This window comes from Struthio camelus, chromosome 6 (genome assembly GCF_040807025.1).
Source record: "Struthio camelus isolate bStrCam1 chromosome 6, bStrCam1.hap1, whole genome shotgun sequence".
NCBI classification, from domain to species: domain Eukaryota; kingdom Metazoa; phylum Chordata; class Aves; order Struthioniformes; family Struthionidae; genus Struthio; species Struthio camelus.
Genome location: NC_090947.1, coordinates 10736474 through 10756943, shown reverse-complemented (window position 1 = coordinate 10756943; position 20470 = coordinate 10736474). Strand labels below are relative to the sequence as shown.

The 20470-nt window shown below is 40.3% G+C and overlaps 1 protein-coding gene across 14 annotated transcripts in view; it reads left to right on the top strand.

The window, feature by feature from the left end:
* Positions 1-20470, top strand: part of SPATS2L (spermatogenesis associated serine rich 2 like) — a 137964-nt gene that overhangs the window by 53925 nt on the left and 63569 nt on the right. For 9 of the 14 annotated variants that reach the window (XM_068948201.1, XM_068948204.1, XM_068948207.1 and 6 more), the window contains exon 2: positions 19870-19942. The exons of 3 other annotated variants lie outside the window; for them this stretch is intronic. Coding sequence is in view for 1 of the 11 variants with exons in the window: in XM_068948199.1 (XP_068804300.1) it covers positions 19870-19942 (73 nt within the window). In the remaining 10 variants the exon portion in view is untranslated. The remainder of the gene's footprint in view (positions 1-19869; positions 19943-20470) is intronic. 2 more of the 14 variants (XM_068948205.1, XM_068948210.1) reach the window with 1 other exon arrangement.

Here is a 20470-nt window from a genome sequence, read left to right as displayed (position 1 = left end):
CTCTTTCTCTCTCTCTCTCTCTTTCTCTTCTCTCTCTCTCTCTTTCTCTGCAAAAGAGACAAATCTGAAAATATGCTCTCTGCATACATGTATTAGGAAAGAATTGTGGCACAACATTGACCAAACACGTTCTTTGCCTGGTTCGCTCTTGACTGAAGCTACACAGTTTGTTCAAAAACCATGAGTTACAAATGAATCTGCAATACTTTTGTGACTCCTTGTCCTTTTCCTTCAGACAAAAGGCCCTTTCAATCTATTATGGAATGGTCACTGATCTTCATGTGGACACTCAAGAAAAGGATAGTGATTGGCCTTTATAATAGGCCTTTCTGTACTCTCTCTGGTGGTTTGCTGACTGAAAAAAAATGTCTATGGCTGTATACTGTGTCCAGTGTTTAAATAACTGATGATTCTAATCTTCCAAATGTTGAAAAGGTAAAAGTTGATGTGGCAAAGAAGCCTTACCTGTTTCCACTATGCTGCTGCACAAAGCTGGGAACAAATCCTTGGCCCGGATAAGATCGTACAGTTTTATTTTGGTTTGATGTTTATTGGCTAAACTGAACTCCTTTTTAAAAAAAAAAGAAAGAAAAGTTTTAGGTAATTTAAACGTGACATTGCTTGAGTATCCATGAACTGTTCTTGATCTTCTAAGATGGCTGATGCTGTATTATATTATGAGTGATGCCGAGGAATGTTACCTGCTTGAGTTGTGCATAGCCAAGTGGACTGTGAGTATGATTTCTTGGGACATGCCTATGCTAGAAAGTTGTGGGCATATTTTGGGTTAGCATTAAACAAGCTGCTACAACTGTTTGACTAGTGTGGTCTCACTGAGTTATTATACTGCAATTAAGGAACTGCTGTGTTGGTGAGGCCAACCTGCTTGGCAGTGCTTCAAAATAAATGTCCCATGTTCTGGGCAGGTAGGCTGGCATTTGTTGTCCCAGCCTTGTTCAGCACCCACTCAGGGAGTTGTAGCCTTTGGGAGCAGCACCAAAGGATAGTGTTTGTGCCATGACAAGTTTGTCAAAGATAGTAGGTCTTCAGGCTCCTGTGTGATTTTGTTAAAAACCTGTGCATAGCTTGCCCTGAAGCTTCAGCACTGACATGTCTGTGTGAGTGCTTTCCCTGGCACAGAGAAGCACATGGCTATTGTTGCCGCTGAAGGCTCCTGCATATTGACAGCTAATGGGATGGTAGATTGTCTTGAGACTTTTATATTGACTTAGGTACATCTGCCAAGAAGGAGAACTTGGGCTTCACATGAAGCATATACTCAAATGGTCATTTCAGACTAAATTATTTCTTTTTTTAGTGATGTATAAATTAAAATAGAAAAACCTTTTCAGTACGCATGGGACACTTCCAGTTTGTGACTTCCACTCTTGCACTACACTTGCCTACTTTTAATATTTAGATTACAGAGCCATGTATGATTCTCTGTGTATAATTAAATGCACTAGATGCCTGGCACATGCAGTCTCAGTATAGTACTCCTCAGAGTGAGTGGGAATGTGTTTGGAGACTGTGGTGTATACTAGCCATGGAAAAACCTACAAGTCCCAAGATGTCATTGCTGTTGCAACTCCTCCTTACAGTGTTAATGGGGAGAATAACTATGTTATGCAGTAATACTAGCCTGTGCAGCATTTGATTTGGTGACCTTTGGGACTCAGTCTGAGTAAAATGTTGCCTTTTTTGTAGTTCTGTTTTCCAATAATAACTTAGTGCTGGCTATAAATTGTTTTGAGCAGCCTGGTTTGTGGAGCTGTTGGCCAGAAGTTGTGCTTCAGTGGCAGGATCAGAGCTTGTGTTCCTTGCTCTGGAGTTGAGGAGAGGGATACCCTGAAGGAAATGTTTACTCAGCACTTAAGTGGAGAGAGGCTTCCCCATTTTGGCCTGTGACTCCTGAGACTCCCTGTGTGCTGCAGCTACTTTGCTACTAGAGCAGAAGAATGAAATGTTTCTGATGAGAATCCCCCCAAAACTTTAGGGTTTCTTCTGCAACAGCCAAAATTACATCATGTACAAACATGGTGGAAGCCACAAAAGATGAGGTGATGCATCTGGCTGACAGAGAAGCAGCCAAGTCTGAAGCGTAAGGGAACAGCAGAAAGGAAAAGGTGGAAGGTCAGGAGCAGTATCAGACACACAAAGCTGTAGCAAGGGTAGGGCAAGAGATGTGCCTGCCAAGGGTCCCCAAAAGGTCTGCCAAGTAAGGCAAATACAGATTGAACCACAGCAGCTACTGCAGCTGTGTAAGAGGAGGGCCTAGAGGGCTGAGGTAGTGGAGAGAGCAGAAGATGGGGGTTGGAAAGAGCCCTGGGGAGAATGGGAGCTCAGAGAAGTACCCAGGTGCTAGATGGAGCACTGGCTGTCAGAGAGCACCATTTTTTTGACCGTAGCTATACAGATAACCAAATGGTGTTGGGAGCTTGTGAGGTGAGGGTGAAAGGTGAGAATTGCAGGGAAGATATCTTCTGCATAACACTGAAACAAAATCAGGGTTTCCATGGGCCTGATGGAAGCAACAGATAACCGAATGCCCGAACTTGAGAAAAATTCTTAAGGATCTAATGGAAATGATGAGCTCTTACTGGTTCACATCTTAATGATTTAGAGCCAGATTTTCCTGGGGCCTGTACTGACTGAAGTCCCAAAGGCAAGCACAGAATTTGGCCCGTTATCATTGCTTCCTTGTCACTCAATGAAAATGGTTCTCTCCTTGTTGCGTTTGCTGAAACCACACATCTATTCCTAATATCTGTTCTCATGTGCCTTTTGAATAATTGACCTACACATGCTGATTCTTCATCAAATTGTCAATGAATCAGAGGTTTTTGCAGTAGTAAGGTCAGAAAATGTGGTTGGCAGAGCTGCACTAGCTGATTGCACTTGCTGCACTGACTGTGTTTAGTGTGATAATGATAACTTTATCCTAAAAGAAATAAAATAGCTGTCCAAACAGCAGCGTGTTGGGGAAATCTTGAGCTGACCAAACAGTCAGCTTTACAGTAGAAGAGTTCTGGCTCTCTAGGGTTTATCTTTCTGTGTAAAAGGGGACTATGGAAAGCATCATAATTCTTCCTGGCACACACTGGAGACAAGAAATCCTCGACATCAGTGGGGTTGCACTATTGTGATGCTAATGTAAAATCAGTATCTTGCCCTATGATCTCTTTAATATTTGTTAACTTCTACCTTTTTCTTTGTGGTTACTTTAAGTTCACTGACTGCTTGATACAAGAGTTCTAAGCATTACAAGTCTTGATGATCTAGTGTTGGTCTTGCATCACAGTATGACATGTCATCTTTCAATTTATTCCTTTTGTGAGAAACCTAAGATCTTCATGTGTCTGGAATAGGTGAAATGCAGGTCCTCTGCAGCTTAGTTTCTGGGGAAGGGATTTTTCAAACTAAGAGACTGTCAATGCTTCATATATATTATAAATTTTGCAGCAATTTTTATTTGAGTAGGAGTTTGGCTCTGTGTCCTTAGCCAGGAATACCATATGAGAGAGACAGCTGTGGGGCAGGCTGGATGTGGTGTGCTGCCTTTCACTCAAGCAGTCCTGTGTTTATATGGTGCTCAGTCCTGAAACTTGTGGCAGTTCTGTGAGGGGGTTCACAGTCCATAGAGTGTTTTGAGATAGAAGGTGCTCTAGAACGTGAAGCATTGCCTTTTATTTTGTAATAAAAGGAACAGGCCAATAAAAAAAGGAAATTCTGAAGAAGGGCAGTTTGGCATTCTGGAAGGTCACTCTGCTGCTGCCTGTTCTGACAACAGATGATCTTGTATGTGAATTCATCCATTGCACAGCCACCAATTGACAAAGAGTTATGAGTTGCCTTTCTCTACACTAATGGAATGAGTTGGGGCTCCCATGTTAACATTAACACGATTCACTTCTCTTAAGTTACACTGTATCAGACCCCGAGCGCTATTTTGATTCTCTTAGCTTGTTACCCTGTAGATAAGGAAAGGTAGGAAGCTTCTATTTGCCTTCTCAGTGTTGGATTTTCAGAGATGTTGAATATAAAAAGTTTTAATTGGAATTGTGTGCAGTCAAGTCCTCTGAAAATCAGGCTGTAGGTGAATGGTGGTACCTTCCAAAGCATTTTAATGAGAGCTGCTGAAGAGGAAAAAGTAGGTTTAGTAAGCTGTAACAAGGGGCTTGTTAGATGGAAAAGGGATCGCCTTGGAGTTGCAAGGTCTGTTATTTTCAGCATTGCATCATATTAAAGAGATAAACCAATGATATTGCAATTATTAATTAAACTGAATAGCACACCTTAAAAATAACACTCGCTGGTTTAATTGTGCTCTTTCAAAATTATCTTCATTCTTTTAGAGAGAGTTCAGCCTAATATTAAAGATTCCTTCTCTGTAAATTTTCTTAAAACCAACCCCTCCCCACTACCCCCAAACCCAACCTTTATGATTAATTACTATTACTTAGGACAAAATATGGCCATCCAGTGTCTTGATGCAGTGCTTGTTCCAGGCTGAACTATGCCTACCAGCTTCTGCATCCTTACTGAGCTGCCTGAGAAGTCAGGGCCAGCTCTTCAGAAAGTGATTTAATAGAAATGGTCCAACAGCATGGCAGGAAGTACCACTTTCTGCATTACCAAAAGACCTGGGCAAGAACAACTCATTTTGAAGCCTTGGATTGTAAGATAGGAGTGTGGTGAAGGTGCTTTACCACACATATGGGAGTGAGTGAGGATCTTGCAGGACTGCTTTAGTTCTGCAGGCCTTATGGCAGGAATGGCGAACTAGTGGAAACTGATGCCAGCAGGCACCATGTTTGTGATAACATGAATGACATTGCCTATGCTATTTTTTTTAATTGTTATTATTAATAAATTTGGTACCAGACTCCAAAAAAGTATTTTGCTAGTTTAGGAGCTTCGGTGATGGACTTCGGGGTGACTTACGTACCAAATTTTCAGATATTTTCAGATTGCAGTACTGGCCACAGGAAACCACTTTGGGAAAGAAACTGCTATCCATTGAAATGGAAAGTGTAGGGATACACAGGCTCATGAGGAGCAGATGGACGACTTTAGAGGCAGAGCGTAAATTATTAAGCCTCGATATTAATGCAGATGTAGAGGGTGCTTGCTTATGGCCAAAAGCTTAAAAAAAAATAAGGCCAAGTAAACAAATAAGCTATGTTGATAAAAAGAAATAGCCAAAGAGCACTTGGACAACAGGGACAGTGTAGAAATATATCAGCTGTATGAGCACTGTCTGAACTCTCCTAGGTGATGTTTTCAGCACCTGTGGTGTGAGGAAGTCTAAGAAGTGTGTGTGCCATCTGTGTTGGGACAGAGATAAAAATACTATGATTTACACTGGTCTGACTCTGCATGCTCTTTTACATCACGGTTTTAAGTTCTCATATAGTTTCTTCTTTGAAAGACTATACCAAACTTCCCACAGCTTGATCTTTTATCAGAATCAGTACAGGAATAAAAATGGGGCCTGATTCTTGCCTGTTTCTAGCCATCTCCCCAGTTTGCTTGGAATGCTGTCTCCATATTCAGGGCAGTGGCTGAAACTTAGAGCCTTCCAGGAGTCTCTGTGCTTTTTATTAGAATCTAGGAATGTTTTTGTTTTTAGAACAAAATCTGAAAAATCTAAACTTTTGCCTCAAAGTGGCTAATGAATCCAGGCTGATAATTTGTATACAAGATTTGGCCTCAGATGGCATGAAGTGAATGAGTTCTCATAATTCCTTGAAAGGAGAAGCCTGCAAGAGAACTTCTGGTAGATCCTAACCATTACACGTTAGCAGCCGTGGGCTAATATTCCTGTGATTACTGACAGATGTGAGCATTTCTTTGTGAGAAACATAAAGAGCTTCAGTGTATTGAACCTCTAAAGGTCTTTTCACCAAAATGATAGGCTGTCAAGAAAAGAATCACTCATACAGAGAGCACGTCTTTCAGGCCTGTTACAAAAATGGCTGTGCAATTCCATTTCCATTTATGCAAAATGTATGTAAATAGTAAGACCAAAGCAACACCTGTATGTCTGGAAACTTGTCTGTGTTGCTGGTAAGTGTGGTTTCTTGATAACAATTTCTCTTGTGGCAATAAATCTGTGGAATCCCAGTTCTCACTGTGCAGGAATTAATTTGCTGGATGGTGGGTGTCAGTCTCTTGTGTAAAACGTTAAAAGGTACTTGGCTGAGCAGCTCCCTGTACTATTGGTTTGAATAATGTTTGTTAAGCAACCTAGATCATGGGTTTTGTCCAACCCTGGCTGCATCAGCTCCCTTATGTGTGCTCCCAGTCTGGAGCTTTACCTTGCTTTCCAGTTTCTGAATTATTATTTGACTTTTTTTTGTTTTTAACAGCTCTATCCCTTGCCTTTTCATGGTATCATTCGGTCAAACAAGTATTGTAAGGAGAGGCTATTTTCAGAAGTCGTCTTTCCCTTAAGTGTCAGGCCTGTGAGATGGACAAGCTAATGGTATATCTTGTAATCCATTGGACTTTTCATTGGGGTAGAATGCTATGTTTCATCTTGGAGCTTTTTAAAATGGCCAGTTATGTCTAAAGTTTGAGAGTTTTTCTTAAGTTCCTCTGCCCCTTTTACTTAAGGCATAGAGCATCAGAGCTGAAGGAAGCCCTATCAGGGGTTTCAGCTTTGTTGCTGATACGGCTAATGTTACATACTGAGTTCATTTCCTCCTCATAGAGCTATCACAGTTCATGTTTCTCTTATGCATTTGCAGCATGTTTATTTTGGGGGGCAGGGATGGGCAGGTCTGTTGTGACGGAAGACTGCAGTCTGAGTTTTTCCTTTATTCCTTCCCTTATCTTGAAAGTTCTGACAGTGATCATAGGGAAATGAGTAAAAAATAGACCTCTGATGTAATGAAGAAAGGAGTTTTTTTATCTGCTACCCATTTTCTAAATATGTAACATTAAAATAATTCTCCTCCTTATTTTTTTCTCTCAAAGTGTCTTGTCCATATAAAATACATTTGTATAGCCTTAAATTTTCTTTTTTAAAAAAAGCATTTCCTCTCTCCTCTCTCTTTACTTCTTCTTTAGGGAAGATGTAATGAAAAGAGTAATTAGTGTGTAATGTTTTGAGAGTCCTTTACTCTAAATAGGAATTGAAATTTAAAAATGTGTTGTATCTTTTTTCTTCCTCCGAAACTAGTTCGTGGGAACTGCGTTCCCAGCCAAATCTCCATAATCCTATGAAGCTTCTCTACTTTTATAGTGAGAGGGGGATGTAGCCCTCTCTTCTGCAATAACAATGGCAACCATGAGATGGAAAAGGCTGCTCATTTCGGACATATTTAATATTCAGCATATGCACAAATCAAATGGAATGTGCTTACACTATAAGCACACTAAAAATGCTGGAATTCTAGTGCAGACTATGGGCTGGAGGGTGGAATTTGAGGGTTGGGTTTTTCTGATGCATGAGTAAAGCTTATCATTCTCCTTGTTGTCTTAAAGTATGGGTGGGAATGGGATAGAGAAACATTCATAAAATGTTTTGCAAAACTGAATACAAATGTAAGTGGGAAGATCTCAGTGGTGACCTAAATTTTACCATGCAGGCATATCAGCCCATTCTGTGCAGTACTCTACCAAAGCCAGCATTAAGGATCTCTTAACCTGCACCCAACATACTCTAACGACCCAGGAATACATCTATGTTCTTGTCCCATCTCTGCTCTTGATATGCTGCATGACCCCCTTGTGTGCCTATTTCTGTTCTCCCTTCTTCCCTTCTTGACTACTTAGATTGCTGCTCCTTTGGTGTTTGCAGTGTCTGGCATAACAGAACCCCCTCTGTCCCAGCCTCTCAGTGCTAAGGTAATACAGCTAACAGCACAGCATAATTCGGGATTAACCAGAAGCTTTTATCGTGGAAAAAGCTGCATAAAGTTTGATCTGTAAGCTGGCCCCATAGTTCCCAGCCAATTTGCTGCACCCTGTGCCCTGAAGCACTCTGTGCAGTTCAGTATGTTTACTGTACCGCATGTATATTTTCGTTCCATTAAGGACCTGATATGCGACTTTGGTTCTCATAAAAGCTGTCCAGCTAGCTCCTTGCCAGAATTTGGGTAGATGCTCAGTGTCAACTCTTCCTCATGGATAACCAAGAGTGAGCTTCTGTTTCAGGACAGTGCATTTTATCCAGTCCTCTCTGTCCTCAGACTGGAGGATAAAATTTGCCTTCTGTTCATCCAGGCCAACCTGCATTTCCTTTTCAGTTTTTTTTTTTTTTAACTGCTTATCAAATGTCCAAAATGTGCCCAATGCAATTCACCATAAACTCTGCATCCATGGGAAGATTTATCTGCCCTACCTTCCTAGAGATGAATTTCTGAAATGATTTTTTAGGTTTTAGAAGCTAAAAAACTTTAGTACCATGTACCATGGTGCTGCATCATTCATTTTGAAGGCCTGCATCTGTGAAGAATGGAGCACTCTTGCCTGCTCTATTAATTCTTGGTCAGTCCCTCAGTTTGAGCAGGCCATCACTATGCGGTTACGGGGATTTTTGTTGTTGCTTTCTCTGTTTTCCCCTCTGCACTTTGCACATTAATTTGTACCATAAAGAGCCCTTGATAAGATATTTTTTGCTGGGTACTAGAATATCATTCCTTTGCAGATCAGGTGGAGATTATTTCACTCCTTTCAAATGCTTACCTTGGCAAAAAGCAGATCTCTATCTTGAGGTATAGATTTATTGCTGAATGTATCTCAGTGACAGCAGTTGTATGTTTCAACTAATCCAGAATATATGTATTGTTGTATTTTAACTCAAAAGATGTTTTTAACAGAAATTTCCAACAAATTTGGAATTTTCTGAAAAGTGTTATGAGTTAGTCCTGCTGTCATCATTTCCTAGAAACGTTTCTGCTGGAACAGCTACTGAAAAGAAAGGAAAAGCTATTTTACAAACACATCACCCAGAAATGGCTTCTGACCCTGAAGTCAGTCTTAAACTTCTAGGAGCAATACGAATCAGAGTCCTGTGACAAGCTAAGAGTAACCTGAATAAAATGAATGTCAGTTCAGTCTTGTAAATAGTAAGGACAAGAACTAGGACTTGTAGTGATCCCTTCTGTTCTGGACATCTTTGATGATTTTTTCCCCCCTCTTACTAGCCTGTTTTGATAAAAGTTGAGAGCATCTCTCATTGTTTCCTATATCCAGATAAGTCAGTGTAGCTGGTCTTTCTGGCCCTCTGAGCCATGATGAAGAGCCAGGAGATCCTCCGTGTTGCAGAGAGGTTTTGAAAAGGGAAGCGTTGAAGCAGTTCACAAGCTGGATGTGATAGTGGCTTTTTGTAAGTCTTACAGCCCCATGTGAGATGGTTTAGAGCTGGACATGCAGCAGCTTCCCCTCAGCAGCTCCTGATGGTTTCCTTCACCTGCAGCCAGGGGTTTGGACTGTGCAGCAGCCTGCGTGCCTGCGCTGTCCTGCTGCTGGTCCCCTGCTAGTGCCTTGACAGAGGGGCAGTTCTTCAGCTGCAGCCCAAAGCCACTGATTCACTGCAGTTAGTATATCACACCTCCAGTCAATTCTGTATGCGTAGTAGCATGCGCTTAACTCCCCATCTCTGATCTGGAGAGTGTCTTAGTCCTTCAGGTAAGTCCTTCAGCTCCCTAGTCGGCTGCTGCTGGCAGGAAATAGCCATGAAGTGTGACAGCAATACAGCCTTAGGATTTTCAGCCATGCTTCGGGGACAGCTTGAATACTGATAATTTGCTATTAGCATGTTGTGCATTAAATGAGGCATTTTCTTTATAAGTGAAAGATGTAGTCATTTCACTGTTACTTTGTAACTTGATTCTGCTTTTAATAGGCAGTTTTTAAAATGTGCCTTAGTCCTGAACAGGTACCAGCAGTTGCTCCTATGGCTTCTCAAATTCCCTGGCTTTAGTATTTCATTAGGAGGAGAGATGTACTTATGAACTGAAGATTAAAATACTAAGGTGGCTGAGGCAAATTTCAGTTTTTAACGTATCAGCTAATCGAGGTGAGTACGAGGTGGTCAGGGAGTGTTTGTGAAATTTGCAGGTATGGATATTAAGCTATTTGCTGACATGTGAAAGCCTCAAATTTTCCTACTGAGGACCATATTCCATTCAGGAATTATATTGACTTGATTTCAGCAGTAATGAGAGCAGAGCGCATATCATGCAGTTACACCCTCTGTGAAAGCCTGGAGACCCTAAAAACAAGCCAGATAAATTGTAGCCATATTTATTTATTTTTATTGTGCTCTTTTCTCCCTTTTCCTTAAAACAAACAAGCAAAATTCTTAAATAAATAAAATATATATAAAACGGAAAATAAATAACAAATTTATTGGAAATAAAATGGAAAAATAAATAACATCAATGTACTGTTGAGTTTGCAAATCTGAAACAAGTGGAAGTCAGTTCCCAAAGGAAAGGTTGGAGATGGTAGCTCAACCACCGTACACACATGTAGTGTTTTCCATGCAACTTTTTTTCATGAAATGTTTCATTACTTTTTTTTTTTAGTGTACCATAAAGTATGCAGACTATGTCTTGTGGGTGAGTTGATGTTGCTGGAGCAAACTTTACTCTTGATGTATCAAAGGCACTTGGAACAGAGGTACCAAGTCATATGTTAGTTGCTGGGGCACTGCATCAGCAGTAAATACGTATCTGTTCCCAGGAAAGTAAATACAGACTGGAATTATGAATAAATGAACCATACTGACAGTACTATGCCAGTAGACTGTGCTAAACTGTGATTTCCTATAGCCTACAGTATATCTGAGTTCACTGGAGGTATTCCATATTTGCAGCAGTGCCCACTCACTTTTATCCAAACCCACTAGCAGGAAAAAAAAAAAGTAAGTGGTATTTGTGCGTAATTTTAGCCAAATTCCTCCATGAGTAAAAAACTGTAAAAAGCTTTTCTACTGAAATCCAGTCCAAGATATTTTAAATCATCAAAGAAACAGTAGATTTCAACATGAAAAGTTTGCTCCAAACTTTGGGTCTTTTTTGTGCTATATGTATGTCATTCCCATGAAATGACTGCTTTGACGTACAAATTAGCGTTTCATGGAGCCTTCTGTCTCAGGGCTGTGAGAGCTCAGCATACTTTCCTTTGTGGTGTGAAATACCACATGGGAGTGAGTTCTCATTACAGTCATGACTGGGTCTGACCAAGATCCTCTGGGTAATTTTGCTCCTCCTTCTTGTTAAAACTTCAGAACAGTCTAGAGCTATATTTACATTTGTAAATTGATTTCAGGATTCATTTATGTTCATTAAGATCCCATTCTTAGAATTTATGTGGAACAGGAAAAGAAGATGTTTCCCCATCCTAAAAGGAGGGTAGTAAGGATTAGACTTTTATATCAGAAGGAAGGAACATTTCTAATCTCAGGATGTCTGTGCTGTAAAACCCAGAGCATGTGCTCCATGGAAATAATTACATTTAATTAGGTTGTGTTTAGCTCTCGCAGGAGTGTCTGGGAGGAGAGAGGAGTGTGAAACAGTTAGTACAAGAACTGACTCCTTTTTCCAGAGATCAGGTCATCTAGGAAGGAGTGAGGGGGAACCAGATTTGAGGATCTTATTGCTGCTGTATTCCTGGCCCCAGGGCTGGGTCAGTGCTCCCTCGGGGGAAGACGGTACTTGCTATTTTGATGAGTGGTGCACAATGAAAATCCCTCTGCCGGGCTTTGTAAGGATTCACAGGAGATACCATCCCCCTCAGGGGGCTTCATGCTTAGTTATGTTGTTATAAAAGCAGACTTAATGTTGTAGGTATCCTGGCATGATTTACTGTTGATGGAAGGTTCTGGCTTTCCATATCCTGGTCTGATATTTTTTCATAAGCACAGCAAGGGCAGCAGGAGGCCAAATCCCCTGAAGCCCCCTAATCTCCATGCCCCAGTTCAACTTAGAGGAAGCGTTTCTAGGTGCAGTATCTGGTTGGTACTTCCTGATGTTCTCATTTATGTCAGTTTTTAATATTTGGAGCTCATGGCAAAATCCAGTATCACCTGTGCTGATACTTCAACATTATGTGTATTTGCCTGTTGCAGGCTGGACTGAGAGGATGAAATGGTTTTCTGTCTCTAGCAATTAGGATTAACCTATGATAATGTCTAAGAAAGGAAAAGTTGTAAACCTGCTCCTTGAGACTGAGCCTTTCAGCGTCCACTGTAAGTTTCATAATATTCATAATATCCATGCGTTAAGCACGTCTGCTGTCCCTATGTAATGTTGTTTTTAGTACTGATCTCATTGTGTTACCTGTGGCACTTAGCTGCTGTAATGTTGTCTACTAAATTGCAGCATAAACTCAGTATCCACAACATTGATACATTATCCACTGCACACTGTTTAGTAGCCACCCTTCTTTGTCTCCTGAAATTATCCTTCTTTCAATTAAAAGCGTATCTGTTCAAATGTATGTTTTCTCTGCCTACTGTTTGTTTAGATAAGCAAATCACTTAAGCTTTTTTTAAAGTATCATTTACATACTCGTACCTGACCAAAAAAGTATACCTTGAAATGTATACAACTAAGCCAATGTATGTATTTTAGTATTAAGAAAATGTCTGTATTACTTTATGGCAGTTGAATGAATTGCTTTATAAAGTGCTGAAAAAAAAACCCCACTATTTCACAGATTGAGGGCACAACTGATTTCACTTAACTGTACAAAATATGAAGCACTACTCACTTCAGAAATTTCTGTCCTTCTGTTGGAAAGCCAAAGCAGATTATGTGGAGAATGTGTCAGTTTGAAAACACTGATTGCACTTTAATTGAGAATGAGGTATTCCAGCTGTCATTAATCGCAGAAGCTGCAAAATGCTTAATTATTCTGGTTTACTAGAGATGAATGGGAGGATAGTTTCTGCCCAGAAAATGACGTGGTGGGTATTTTTTGGAACTTAGTTGTACTTTTTATGATCTTATTTTAGAAATAATCATAAGATTATGTTCTGTGTAAACTAACATGCTTAAATTTATATGGGTCCACATTCTGAACTTTCTAATAAATCTATGGAGATTATTTTTAACTTGTCAGCGCCTACCCTATCTGAGATGCATTATTTTAGAAAGTTCCTCAAGTCAACAAAAACAAGTTTTCCTGGCAGATTAGCTTTTCAATGTACAAAAATGGTAAATAAAACTCACAATAGACTCAAAGGGGTAGCAGAATCCATTTAAAAGGAGGCAGTTTTCAGAGGCATGGAAAATCTGTAGGAGTCTACAGGTTGTACAGAATCTTTTTCTTGCTCTTCTGAGCATCTTCACTGGCCCCTGAAGTCTATTTAAAAAAAAAAAAAAAAAAAAGAGAGACACCCTATAGCTCCTCTAGGCACTGAATGTGTATGGGCTCATGAGGGAACTAGTGATTGTCTTAAGCAGGGCTCTCCAGCTCTGTGATGTTGCTTGGTTACCCTCATTCCCACAACTCTCGAATAAATCAAAGCAAATGTTAAAAACTGGTTTCTGTTTATGGGCTGGACTACTGTACAGATCCAAACAAAACAAAATTGTAAATCCTCCACAGCGTCTTTAATGAACTTTTCTTTTTTTTCCTCAAGTATTGCACTTGACTAGTCACAAAACCTTTCTATTTAAAATGGTTTTTCAGTGTATTAGACTGCTTCTAGGATTCTGTACAAGCTCATGGGCTTTTTTGCTGGTAACCTTCTAAGTTCAGAAGCTAGAATCCTTACTAAAAATATAGGATAACAAATATTGGCTCATGCCATTGCTAACTCCAGCTGGGATATAAAAGGAACAGAGCATCTTTCTGTGATGCTGACTTTTAGAGGGAAAGCAGGGATGAGATTTACCTTGTTGCTTTAATTGTCAGAAAAACCTCAGGGAGCAATAAACCTAGTGGGTATACTTTGTGTGTTGTCTCTTGGGGGTAGGGAAAGGGGCAAAGCTTAGTTTAGAAAGCGTTAAGGAATATGTTGTTGAGAATGATAATAATGAAGAACTATTGTGGAGAACCATCTGACTGAGGATCTCATATGATGTAATGAATATTACTAAACCTGACATCGCAAGTCTTCTCTGTCTGCCCTTAGAAGAATAATTTTGATGTGTGGGCTCACATGTTTTAGGGAATCTTGGATCCAATTAGCTGACCTTGGCAAAGTACACAAGATGCTCTGTGAGACTGAACATCGTGTAGGTACCTGAGTAACTATTCTGTTGTCCCTGCTCCACAGACGAATCTCCGCAAAATGAGAAGTATTGTTTTTGTCATCTTCAGGCTCAAAGAGGTAACAAGTATGAGACAGCAAGTCTATTGATAATGTTACAAATATGTATAAATATTTTTAAAATAAAACTAGTTCCCAAAACAAGGCTTCTCAGGAAGCCCTGCATGTGGATGAGCTTCTTGGTCAGTAGTAAGCAGAGACCTTTCCATAGATCTGCTAGGATCATTAACAGTGTACCTAGAGTGGGTTCCAGAATCGCTCTTGGTTTTGAAGAGTGGAGGAAACTGAAATAATTATAGGTCTCTGACAGTCAGCTAGATGCTGAGAAAAACAAGCACACCCAAGTAAAACATATGCGCAGCTGTGAAAGAATCTATCCCTGTCTATCAGAAGTACAGAAAGTGTAGGAAGCAAACAGAACTTAAATGTTGCTTTATGCTAATTGTCTGAGTGCTAGTGCTTTAGCAGGGCTCACAACTCATTCCTCTCTTTTGAGGTTTCCACTGAGTCTGGTGCTTGTGGCAGTGGAGTTGTAAGACTGATTTCCTGTCTGGTGAGACACTAGGTGTTTAACCGTGCAGTGTTGAATTTCTAGTGTCATATGGCTCACATGTATGGCTCAAGGTCTGTTCCAGCTCTCTTGGAAGTCAGCAGGAATTGGTTTAGGTCCTTAATGCTCTCAGAAGAAAGCACCGAGAAGCATTTAGTAGGAATAATGGGCTAAATGACAGATCACTGTTTGGGGAATAAAGGCGTTTACAGGCTCCTTATATGTGGACTTATTTCTAAAAAATGTATTTATAGAAAGTCTGAGGCTTATTCTGAAGTACTAGCTTCATTCTTCCTCATTACAGCTGTTCTTCATTTACTGTAATTCTCTCATGGACCACTACTGAACATGGATCCTCTCCTTTGCCCTGCTATGGTATGATTGTCCTACTTATGTCACTGGACAGAAGTCTGGCACAGGATGACAGCTAGTCTAGTCCTGCAGCTTTCACTTAGTTGTTTCTCAATCATAAAGTCAGTGTGAAATTTGCTTTTGCTGCACAACCTGTGGCAAATAACAGATAGAGGATGGTTTCAGTTGGGGAGCTTAAGCTGTTTTATAGTCATATGTATCTTGTGTTGTAATGAGAGGTGCACATTGTAAATTTTCGCATGAATTGCACTCTGAAGGCAGGATCCTGCTGAGTATCCTCAACACTGCATTCCATGGCGGGAGATAAAGAGACTGCGGTTCACAAGGTGGAAAAATTATGGTTTAGTACTAAAGGCAGGCTGAGTTCAACTTTGGAGGCTATTGTTATTAAATGACTAAATACTGAGAAGCAAAATAGGAATCTCACCACTGTGTTGAAGTATAGCGGTGATAGGCAAGGAGACTCGATTACTTACATTGACTGCATCAGAGCTTGCTTCAGTCTGAGTTGGGCATTAGGTTGAGACTGAATGTCCAAGGTCTGACTAAGTATCAAAGACATCCAGGCTTGATTTGCCTGCACTAAATAGCTGTATGCTGGCAATGAAAAGAGAGAAATGTGATTGACTCACTAGCTAGACCTTGTCTTTTACCAGTGCCAAAATCCTCAGCAAAATCTCTCTCCCTGTTACTTTGTGTAACAGCAGACTGCAAATGTCCTCTGTGCTCAGTCATGTCAACCTGTGATTGAAGACTCTACTTCTGCAGACTTGCTTCTGATACTAGGTGCTCCATCACTGGCCTCACCAGAGAAATACCTGGAATGAAAACTAATCACAGTCCATTGCATCCTGTGTTACCAGCGCTCATCCCAGCTTGGCACGCCTCTGGTTCCAGCAGTAAACCTAGCATTTTCAATTAGAGCAAACCCTACCCTTAACATGAAATATAACAGTGACGTGTAGTGATACTAGAATTAAATGTGAGCATTGGACCCTGCAAGCTAGCAGAACTCAACTCTTCCACTCTTCCTCATGCTAACATTACTGTTATGTTGGATTTAACGGTATTGAGTGTTGAGTTCAGTTTAATGTTCAGTTCTGCAGTATCTATGTTCTCTGCATTTGGGCTGCTGCCAGCAGGATCTCACGGCTTCTGCTTGAACTGGGAGTTGTGTTGGATGATACTCACAACAATGTTTTGGGTTGGGGTTTTGATTTAGGACTGGTGAACTTGACCAATTTATTTTATGGCTGGCCCCTGTAAAGATGAGGACTGGTACAGACACAGTCAAATAACTTTCAGTTAATTTTAGTGCTCATCTTCATCACTGGGGTATGTTTTGGACTGTGTTTAGGGTTTGTTCTCAGGAACGGAGGGTTTGAAGGGTATGTTTACTGCTAGGATCTAGAGCGCTCTTAGGGCTACAGTAGAATTGGGAGGGTTCAGTGTTTAGTTTTTCAGCTTATCTGTAACAAGTATATCATGAAACCTCAGGTTCAAGTTGGGGTTAGGGCTGGGCATCAGAAGAGGAGCAGTCAAACAATTTGTTTTACTCTTGCAAAGTCTCAAGAAGGCTCTTCTATGATGAAAACTCCTGTCCAGAGAGTCATATAGCTCCTGATATGTTTTGCTTCTGCTCCAGATTCATTAAAGCCCATATATCTATGGAGAGCTGCTGTGGTCTAGACTGCGTCTTAGTAGCTGGTTCAGGTGCTCAAATTTGTCGTGGGTCACATACTAGAATTAGGGAACTGCTAAGATCAGAGTTTAAGATGGGAGAGATGGAAGTGCTTGGTTTATATGTGTATTCTCCAAGGCTGCAGAGCTGTATTGAGCACTTGCTCCTGCTGCTTTTATGGGCTTGCATTTGTTCTGATGCTATTGTTTGAGCCCTGCTTGATGTAAGGTTTGGGGGCATGATACCTGAATCTCAGCTTCATTTTTCTTCGAGTCCTGCGGTAGGGGACAGTGGGTTGAAGATTTTGAGATGGTATTTCGTGGCATCTCCTGCCAGTGACTGGGGCTCAGGCTCTGGGCACATGTGCCCTTTATCTTCCATCAGCCGTAGATCTGCCACTGATGGATATGGACCACTGTCTTTAAAGTCCCTATTCATCTGTTCTTTGCGGTGTCACAGCACACTTTTCTACTTTAGAGAGTTTTTTTGTTTGAAGATATGAAGTAACTTTAAAAATTGACCTTTCATTATGATAGGAATTTACCTTAAACGTTTGCAGACTTTAAGCTACAGTATTTTCTTTGATAATAAAAGTGATATAAGTTTCCTTTTAAGTGCTGCATCTTTACTCTTACTTTTCTTTTTCCTCCCTTGAGTCATTATTTCCTAAATAATGTTTTATTTGATAATATGCCATGGAACATTAAATGAGGATAAAATGGTGAGTTGAGAAGGTAATCAAATTATGGAGAGATATCCCATATGAATCCATTTATCTTTTTTTAAAGTATTACATCTCATTTGATCAGACTAGATAGATGTGGTATTGTTTGGAAAGAAGAAACTTTAACCACATCCTGTAAAACATCATCTTTGCAAATTTTATATAGGGTATATAGCTGTCCTCATTAGTTGCTTTTTCTCTCTTTTTAACAGACAGCAGCACACAAAACAAAAAGACTTAATTTTTTTTGTTTATATTTCTTTGTCCTTTCAAATAGTATGTAACAATGACAGCCCTCAAAGTACAAGAATTACAATTCTAACTTAAATAATTTCATAGTGGTGTCTTCTGAGACTAGATTGTCTGAGATTACCTGTCACTTGGGTATTCAGTATCTCATGAAATTCAAGAGGACAGAAGTCATCAAAAAAACTCACTAAGCAGAAAGAAAACATTTATTTTTTGAAGTTGTAGACCCCTCCGCATTTGACTTTCAAATTTTAATTTTCTACTGAAGTTGGAGAGGAATCTCTCCCACAGCTTAGATTGGGGGAGATAAAAATTGGGGTTTGGAAGGTAGTGTGTTTTACAGGAAGAATAACAGAATCGCTAAGGTACCTCATTGCAGTAGTGTGCATGGTCCTGAAAATCACCAGTGCAGACTATGAACGTTTCTGGAAAGAGATAGAGCTCCGTATTTTGGAAATGGGAAGGTATTAACCATGAAGAGTCTTATTCTCTTACAGTCTCAATCCAGGTGCTCACTAGATGAAAGGGGTGCACAGTCTTGTTCTCAGCCCTTCCCTGCGTTTCTTTGAAGGGTATGCTACCCAAATGGCATGGAAGTGGGCACGCTTCCTCTCCAGGTTTCCAGCCCTTCTATTCAGCTCATGGATCTGCACCTGTTGTGTGGATTCCAACAGCCCAGAAGTGTTTTCTAACATGCATACTTGTATTGCTTCATCAAAGCGTCAGATTTTAAATTGCTTCATTCATCCCTTTGATTTTGAACGTAGCTGTGATTGAGCAAGCCATCCAGAGAAGCGTGTTTAGATTGCAAGAGACTTTGGGACATAAGTTGTGAGAGCCTGTGTTGCGAGAGCCTTTGCTAGGTGAAGTGCTTCAGGGAACACCGGGCTGTTTCAGATGCAGAAGTAACTGAGAACTTTCCATCTTATTTTAAAATAAAAGCTGCAACTCTGATAGGACTTGTGTTGTCCAAAAGTTCACTGTGGTCTTTGGCAGAAGATGTAGTTTCCATATGGATAAATTGAGTGAAGTAAGACAGAAGTCACCTGTTTCTTGTCTATACTGAAGAGTGAGTGTTTTGTAATACAGAAGTTGAAATTGGTCTGCAAAGACAAACCAGCTATACTGGCTTAACAGAGGCTGATTTCAGCAGACAGGATGTACAGAAATGTCACGTTATACTTTTAGGGCTAGTTGAGGAACTGCTGAGCAGATCTTGTTCCTCAGCAAACCAGGACCAGTGTATGACTCACCCAAGTGGTAACTAGAAAGGAATAATCCCTCTCTGGCATATATGGTTACATCCCAGGCTAGTTCATGACTGCCCTGTCCTTGTAACTGCAGAAGGAAGGACAAAACTACCTATTATGGGTTTTTTTCTGCCCATGAAATCAGGAAACTGGTTTCTATTCATCTGTGTATGGACAAGACGTAAATGGACGCACAGCTGTCTGTGGTTGTATGTGTTTAACTTTGGGGAGAATTCCTCTGAACATCTGTTCTCCGATTGGCAAAGGCCTTGGTCTGTAGGCAAACTGCTGATGTGAATCTTTGGACTTGCTTTGCTCCCACTGAGTTAGCGTTCTTGAGATAATTTTGGTAGAGGAGAATGACCACACAGTGAAACTGCACTGGTGCACAGGGACTAGATTAGTAACTAGTGAGTTAGTTGTGATTGTTGCACCTACAGCCCACTAGCATTAGTGAGTAAAGCAGATAGCATCACTTACAGTTTATTCTTCTGATTGTCCCAATGTGCTGGCTAGTTTGAGTTTAAAATCTGAGTTCATTTTAAAATCAAGTTTATTTTAGCTGGGAGTATTCATGTGTGATCAGGAACGGGGCTAACAGCAAGGCTCAGGCAATTGCCTAAGCTTATATGGCGGTGAATACAAGCTCTGTAAAGATTGGTAAGGGCATCTGTCAGCACTCCTGCATGTTGGCCATAGCAGTAAGGGAATGAGGGTTTTTTCCTCCCTCCCTCCTCCCCCCAAAGGTCTCCTATAGGGAGAAAGCAGAAAAGTAAAGTGACTAATAATGTTCTTTCTCACTTCCAGTTGTCTTTGCAGGAGATATCGCCTCTTGGAGAGGATAGAAAAATAAGAACAGAAACTGGAGTCATTTACAGTGGTGAGAACTTTTATATTTCTCTTTGCTAATCATTATGTGACTGGCATGTGACGAAGTAAGCTTGGAAACTCGTAAGTCACACTTTCAACCTTTCCTTTACAACAGAGCTCATTGCTGAGCTGTCTTGCTAAAGCTGATCAGTGTCACATGCTACAGTGATTGCAGGAAAAAGTGACAAATGCAACAATTGAGAAAATAGTGCTTTCCAAATTCCTTATCCTGCATCTTTGTCATCTTACAAAGACCAAAGAGATTAGTGGATAATTGTGTTTTCTTTCACGTTGCGCATGTATGTGATGGATAATAAATGGGAAGGTACTTTTGGGTTTTTTTGTGCGTGTTTTTTTTTTTTTTTTTTTTTTTTTTTTTTAAATACGTTCCATCAGTACAACAAGCCAGGAATTTTGGAAGGGTCCTTTCACCATAGCAGTGCAGCTTATTTGAACATCTTGAGAGTTACTTTGATTCCTATTTTGCCTGTGGACTGTATCTTTCACCATTCTGGATAAATTCCTTTTCCTTAGCTTC